Source organism: Strongylocentrotus purpuratus, unplaced genomic scaffold (genome assembly GCF_000002235.5).
Source record: "Strongylocentrotus purpuratus isolate Spur 01 unplaced genomic scaffold, Spur_5.0 spur5_scaffold_19, whole genome shotgun sequence".
In the NCBI taxonomy this organism is placed as follows: Eukaryota; Metazoa; Echinodermata; class Echinoidea; order Camarodonta; family Strongylocentrotidae; genus Strongylocentrotus; species Strongylocentrotus purpuratus.
In genome coordinates this window covers 29,262,302-29,270,002 of record NW_022145604.1, presented here as the reverse complement: position 1 = coordinate 29,270,002, position 7,701 = coordinate 29,262,302, and the positions used below count along the sequence as shown (strand labels likewise).

The 7,701-nt window shown below is 36.4% G+C and overlaps 1 protein-coding gene across 1 annotated transcript; it reads left to right on the top strand.

Annotated features, from left to right (window-relative positions):
• The first annotated feature begins 813 nt into the window (after positions 1–813).
• Positions 814–7,343, top strand: LOC593760. The gene is made up of 5 exons (XM_793225.5): positions 814–1,015; positions 2,423–2,528; positions 3,489–3,595; positions 4,429–4,601; positions 5,935–7,343. Exons 1-5 carry the CDS (start codon positions 895–897, stop codon positions 6,208–6,210), a joined length of 783 nt encoding a protein of 260 aa, XP_798318.3. The 5' UTR covers positions 814–894; the 3' UTR covers positions 6,211–7,343.
• The last annotated feature ends 358 nt before the right edge of the window (positions 7,344–7,701 follow it).

Here is a 7,701-nt window from a genome sequence, read left to right as displayed (position 1 = left end):
CATGCCATTATCTAGATCTATTAGAAATAAATAATTTTTTTAAATCCTTCCCTAAACTGGGGTAAAAATATTTATTCCACCATTATGACCAACAGTGTATATATAAGAGAGAGAGTAAGAGGGCAATAGGGAGGGGGTGGATGAGGGATATATTGCTAAGGAGGAGACTAGAGGATGATGGATATGAAGGGTAGATATCCGTAGGGGTAGCATAGATAGGGCCCTATCACCTCATTTTTTTTGTTTTTGTTTTTGTTTTTGTTTTTTGTTTTTTGTTTTTGTTTTTTGTTTTTTGTTGGGGGGGGGGGGAGAGAAAGAATGATAGAAAGAATGAAAACATAGTAAGTGAGAAGAAAGAATTTTTTTAAAGGTGATGATAGTGCAATAATGTTCAAGCTTAACTGGTTGATATTTTTCACTGTGCAAACACAAAGAAAAGTGGTTTCCCATCTTATTTTCTGAGAGAAGACACTATTGCAAAATAATTAGATAACTTTTCATGTCAGTTTTTCTCTCATCTATCCCTTTCCTTGATACTGCAGGTATACAAAATATATTATTAAAATGAAGTAAATCACCATCATATGCTATTTATCAAAACAAACCGAAACAACAAAAGAAAAGAAGAAATAATGTTTAAAAAACATAGCTTTGATTTATTTCCTAAAACAATCTCGGCTAGGTAATATCATAGCGCATTGAAAATTATAGTTGTGACAAGCGCAGACTAGGAAACTAGCTCGGTACATATAAAATACTGTGCGTGTCAAAACTATCTCTCTCCATACGCTATGGGTACTGTTACCGCACAAGTGCAAACGACAACAAATCGCGTAATCGGTGTGAGAAGACTGACAAATTTTGTTGGTGACATTTCCCTGGACTGAAGTAAAGATGGGGAATTCAGCTATGAGCTCATTACTCGTCAAGAGTGCCGCCTGGGATCTGGGCATTCAATGGTCCTTGTTTCTGGTCGCAACTCTTCTCAAGACGGAAAAGTTTTACGATTTAGCAGGTAGCTATATCAATATCATAAACCATCGTAAAGCGACGGGGCTACGCGCCCAGCTTGCCGGGGCGCAGGACCAGCTCCAGGGTAAATGGAGAGCTTCGCGGGCGTGGCGTAAACTTAAATTAAAGTTTTATTTTATTTTAAACTCAACACGTTTACGTTTTAGGGCACAATTCAATAGTTAGTTGACAGTCATTGTGGTTCATGTTTTAGTGATTTTCCCAACAGTCTGTGGATGTGAAATTAAACTAAAGTGAAAGTTGAAACAGTTTTTTGGAGAAAAAAAGAAACAAGTCGACCACCAATTGATTTCTCAATCACCTAGACTAAATGGTCCTAAACTGTTTTAGAATTGAGTAGTAAAAAGTGCTCAGTGTGCAGGTAAAAATAGTCTACATCCAGCTAGGGCTCAAAATACAACTTATTGCAATTACAATTATCCTACAATATAACTTTCACACAATATTGAGTTTAAACTTTCAAACCTTAAACCAATGAAATGGAACTATGGAAGCTAGAATAGCATGCAGAATTTCTCGCTCGAATTTTACAGTATCTCGAGGCCGCCATCTGGTAAATAAATGTACGCTTATTCGCTGGAAACATGGCGTTATTCTCCCATCTCCATATTACCAATACAAACAACGGAAGCTCGCAGTGCAGCAGCAGTGCGGCTGTCAACAGTGGCTAAACTGCGCCGGTAGTACCGGTGTGCACGCTGACGCCCCATATCTGCTGGAGCTAGAGGCGATCGTGCAAGGACCGATATATGGAGAAGTTTTTTGTTGGAAAAAGCTTGAATCCTCTGAAATCTGGTGATTCCAAAAGACCAGCAAATAATGAACCTCGACCAGTAAATCAATATTGAGTAGAAGAAAAAGGCCAAAGATGTTGTGGAAGGATATGGTAAAGACTAAAAAAAAGCCGACTGTAAATAAGGTTGCTCTGAATGATGAGGAGGAAATAATGTGCAGAACAGGAAGAAATGGGGAGAATGTCATCAAGGGGTAAAAGTCAGCAATCCCTATGTTACTTGTAAATTTGTAAGAGGGAGAATGCTGACTTAAATAAATGATAATGACAGACATTGTTGGTCAAACTGTTTGATTACAAGACAAATTAATGTAACCATTTTAAAGATGAAAACAAATGGAATTCATATTACAAAGAAAAAAGACTGCAAGTTAAAAAAAAATATTGAATGCATTTCTGTTCTGTCACGTCATTAATCTGTCTATGCCATGTATCTTTGACTATGTAGTTATGTAAAGTTGTATGTAATGTGAGCGAAGCAATTTCCATTGGACAATAAAAATTTAATTTAAATTGAATAGAAATACACTAGGTTGTGTTTGCAAGAGCCAAGAAGTCATTCATTATTTGATTTCTTAATTCAATTTCTTTACTCAGGAAGTGGAACATTTCTATTATTGGCAGTACAGACTCTGAGATGGGGAGGTACATTCTTTCTGAGGCAGCGTATTCAGACTGCACTAGTTTCTGTTTGGGCTACCAGGTAGGTCTATGTGTAAAATTGTACCTCATTCATTCATAAAAACCTGATTGAAATCGGTTTCCCAATTTAAACCAAAAAAAATTCCAGATTTTTTCCAGATTTAAAAAAATTTTTAACCTGATATTTTTATCCTGATTTTTCCCAATTTTCTTACTCGAAAGGGGGGGAATGTTGCTAGATGCCATTTTCCCCCCAGAATCCTCTTTTTTTTTACTTAAGGGGGCGTGGTTGAGGGGGAAAAAATAATTTAACGCTCATTATATTTAGATTATTGGATAAAAGCATACATGTACAGTGTATGTATGAATCGTATAGTTGAGCTATAAATGCTCAATAATAAGCTTATCATTTCTAGAAAGCTTCCTGATATTTGCAACACATAGCTGATTGTGGTAGATGAAATATAGAACGATCAACAATGTACTTTCATAATATCTTGATTATGTTGATAGCAAAGGTTTTTCTGAAACTGAAAGCTTTTTCCAAGATCTTCCTAAAGAAATTGATACTGGGCTAGGTCACACTCTACCCACATGAGGTAAATGGGTACCTGGCAGGAATTTATTCCTTGAAATGCTAGAGCGCCATGCGAAAGCAGGGGTAATGATTGTAGAGCGCCAGGTGTTTCAAGCCTAACAAATATTAGCGCTATATAAGAACCCCTTATTCTTATTTCTTGATTTCTGACTTGCATATTGTGAGGGGCTTACACAGACAATGATGTCACACAAAAGGAATGCATCACCATAATTTGAGGAATAGGCCTATATCTTCTCTAAATTCTTTTAAGGAAGTTCCTCAAGACCAATCTCTTTTTGCAGTAATGTTTCTCTGTATTATGTTGTATTATCCATGTTTATAATGTAAAAAGAGAATGAAATTGTAATTATTATGTGCTATACAACTTTAACATTATTATTACCAATGTTATATTTCTTCTCCATGCTTTTCTTTCTACAGATTAGGTTTATATCTTTTCTCAAGAATTCTCTCTGATGGCTTTGATCGAAGGTTCAACAAAGCAAAAAATCAACCTTCTCTATTCTTTGTTTTCTGGACAGTGCAAGGTTAGTAGTACCCCCCCCCCCCAAAAAAAAAAAGTCAATATTAAAAAAGGAAATCCAAATTACATTCTACCCTCCAAAAGACAATTTGGGGAAACAAATTATAAATTTAATTTGTTTAACTCTTATCATGCCACAGGGATAATCCCCATTGTGCCAAGCCCCAAATCCCTCCGTGCCAAGTTTATTTTGAGATAATCTGATTAAATCTTCAAAAATTCATAACTTTCTTATCAGTTATCCGATTTTGCTCAAACTTTTTTTGATTGGTAAGTAAGTTGTTTTTGGAGTGGACTTGTACTTTAACGCGATGGTTCTATGAATAGCGCGTGCAAAACACACAGTACAGTCCAATGAGCATGAACAATAACTGGTATTACGAATGCGTGCAAGCATGCACAAGGCACTGAAGCAGTGGCTCTCTCGCATGTATACAAAGCACTATGATGGTAGCGTGCATGCAGCCTTATGGCAGGCTATGAGTTAATGAGGAGAAAAAGAGTATTTGTATTTAATAACTTTTTTTTTTTTAAAACCACTGTCTGTAGTAGTCTTTAGTGTACTGATACACATGTTTTTGCCTCCATCCAGATTCAAAATGTTTACAACGATGGAGCTTTAGGCCTGTATTGATTATTGAACACCAAACTTCAGCATCTTTAACTCGGCATAATAGAGTCACAAATTAAAATGGCAAAATAACTTCACAATTTCATAAACTTTGTTTATTGATTTAGTGAAGGAAAAAATTGATAATGGTCTCTGTTTGTAGTAACAAAATTATTATAATTTTTCAGCCTGAATGTTTCATGTCATTTTTCTTTTTTCTTCCAAAGCCGTTTGGGTATTTCTCACTCTCTGCCCCACCATTGCATTGAATGGTGTCAAGAGGGATAGCCCACTGTGTGCTCGTGATTACATCGGATGGGGTATCTGGGCAGTTGGGTTCCTGATGGAAGTCATGGCTGATAGGCAGAAATCCATCTTCAGAGCCAACCCTGAAAATGCTGTAAGTAATTTATTAAAGGGATTGGGTGACTTTGCCTCAGATTCTAAAAAAAAAACCCTGGATTTAGATCATGCTGCAATCATAATGATAAACCTTTAGGTCATACATGTATCCCATGACTTTAACAAGCCAATCGCCTGTCTGATCATCAAGGTATCTATGATTGGAATTAGAAATTTCAGAATTTGTTTTCCTAAGGGTTTTTATAACACTACAGTCTATTGGGGAAAATGAGTATGGTAAAACCAGTCACTCAAAGATTTTTACTTTTTTGAGGCACTTCATGATAATTTGGTAGTGCAATTTGTTTAGGTCATCAATATTACACCATATCACAGACACTGATATTAACACGTAGGACCAAGCATCTCAAATTTAACATTGTTAGACGATGCCTTTAATGTTTGATGTTTCTGTCAAATACGTTGGCTGAATTTGGGCCTGCTTGCATCAAACATCACTTGGGATTTTGTTTGTTTATTGTTTTTTGCCACTTTCAAAGGACTTTGATTATCACTGCCTTGGCTAAAGTTCCAGCAACGATAGCGTTATGTGCATCCAAGGAATAAATCCTACCAGGTACCCACTACCTACATACAGTGTATGATACCTGGTTTGAGTGTGGCCGATGTAGATTAATGTCTTGCCAAAGGATATTGGTGATGTGGCAGAGATTCTACCCCTGTACCTTGTGGTTCACAGCCCAGAGACTTTTCCACCAGACCACCACACCTCTACTCTAGTATAGTAAGAATACATAGGAGAAGCTACAACAAATCAAACAGATGTACATTTTGGTTTAACAATTATAGTAGTAGTGGGTTCTTGTATAGGGCTCATGCTAGTCAGACGTGACACTCCTGGCACCTTAGTATTATCAGATCAGGGGGGTCTTTCACAAAGATCCTAAGTCGAACTTAACTCTAAGATGGACTTGAAATTTATGCTGAGCCATTTGTAGTCTTAAAATATAAGATATTAAAAAGCGAAAATTCAATATAAATTCCGCATCAAGAACATGAAATCTCCTTGATAATAGAAAATATGAATGATTCAAATCAACATTTTATGCCTTTTAAAATAACTTTTACAAAATATTTTCATAGATGCCAACGGATTTCCATAATTGTTAGGTCCAACTTAGAGATATTTTCAACTCAGGATCTTTGTGAAACACTCCCCTGAACTATGCACTATTATTAAAACTTAACTACACACAGATTTCTCTGTAAAAAGCTGATCACATACTCATCGTTGTCGTTTGATTGGATTTTAAGGTAATGCAGTCAAAATTGACTATTTATGCTCATCTCTCTCTTCCATCACTTATCAGGGTAAATTCATCAACACCGGTCTGTGGAGCATTAGTCGCCATCCCAACTACTTCGGTGAGATCCTGTGCTGGCTGGGCCTCTACATCTCCGCTTCCACCTCCCTAACCGGCTGGCAGCATCTCACCGCCGTCTCACCCATCTTTGTGACCTTGCTATTGACGAAGGTCAGCGGGATACCGATGCTTGAGAAATACGGAATGAAGAAGTGGGGTAACGACCTGCCGTATCAAAACTACCTTCGCAAGACCGCTGTGCTTATCCCTTTTCTGTGGTAATGATTCATAAACCATTGTCAAAAATTGACCAATATTCCTCCCCCCCCCCCCACCCCCCTCCTGAATATCTTTTTATTGAGAGCCTAGGAAGATGTTGATTTCTTTGAGCTCTGAGCATTCCTGAAATTTGACCCATCTAAAAGAGTTGCAGGAAATCCCCTTGACACCAAATTCTGGCTGTGTGTGATAACAACTCAGGAAAATTGTATTAAGTAATTTGTGTTGGTTTCCTTTTTGTTACTTTTTGTCTTGTTGCTTTGTTTCTTTAAGCTGTAAAAGAGACTCAACACAAATGTTAGGTATTTGATTTTTTGAGTGAAGAATCAAGCACGGATGCCAGTTTCAGGGTTTTCTTTAGTTCAGGCCTTGTCGACTCCGAAGCTATTTTTTCAGACGTCACAGTGTACAAAATATAGGGGCTTACAGCATTTCTCTTTTGAGTGATAGCAACCATTAACTGGTTTTCCGGATTATGGTTCATACATGCGTAAACATTTGCTCTCTTTTGTACACATTCAGTAGAGAAATAGTAAACCTCCTTGCTATTGGCATTTTCCTGCAAAAATGATTTTATTCTCTTTTGATGCATTTTTTCCGTGTTTTGATATTATAAACATGCATAATTTTATGTGAGCTACTCGTGTTTGAGAGATTAACTATAAACTGTAATAATTCATTAGTAAAATTATCACAAAGCAATGAAATGATTCGATTTTGGATTATTGGGAAGTGACTGTTTCAAATCCTGGTTTCTTATCCTCACTGAGTTTTTTTTTTTTTTTTTGGATAGGTAGTACAAAACAATCATTCTATGTATCAGTCTATGTGATCATGCATTTGGAATCATTCTATTCTAGGTTTCATTTGTTGGATGTTTCAAAGTCATATTATTTTGTATAATTTGTGCATATTTTGATACAAAAGTGTAATTAGTTTTAGGACTGTTGAAGGGAAAGGACTGGTACAAATGACATCTCTCTTGTAAAGATCACTTCCTGCATTCAATTTTGTAAAGAAGAAAAATGAAATAATTGATCATGAATTCCATTTAAGAATTATGATGCTAATCATGATACATGTAATGATGAAGAGACATGAGCAAGTTAGGTTTCTCTTAGACAATATTTACTAACATATTATCAGATTATCATTTAAGGAGTCAGGTGAAAATATAAATCAATTGACAATCTTGATTACCCCGTCACATCACTAGACCGACACCAAACTGACCCCAGACTGAACGATTCTTTGGCATAGGAGGTAACATCATTTCTTGTCGGTTTGGTGTCGGTCTGATAGGTGTGACATAATAGACCGGTTTACTAAAAAATTCAAATGTGTGCATACTTTTAAACAAAGGTTGTTATTGACAAGATGAAGGCTTGCCCGAGGATTGCCCGACATATCAACACATAATTTATGCAGACTGGATTTCAAGGATTGTAGTTCATTCATTAATAACAGATAAAGTGAATAACTCATCCAGAGCTG

What these genes read in the sequence shown, in the direction of transcription:
- LOC593760 (XM_793225.5), top strand. Translation starts at nt 895, where the DNA reads ATGGGGAATTCAGCTATGAGCTCATTACTCGTCAAGAGTGCCGCCTGG. An exon ending in TGTTTTCTGGACAGTGCAAG is followed by an intron (nt 3,596 to 4,428) that starts GTTAGTAGTACC and finishes TTTCTTCCAAAG; the next exon opens with CCGTTTGGGTATTTCTCACT. An exon ending in GAGCCAACCCTGAAAATGCT is followed by an intron (nt 4,602 to 5,934) that starts GTAAGTAATTTA and finishes ATCACTTATCAG; the next exon opens with GGTAAATTCATCAACACCGG.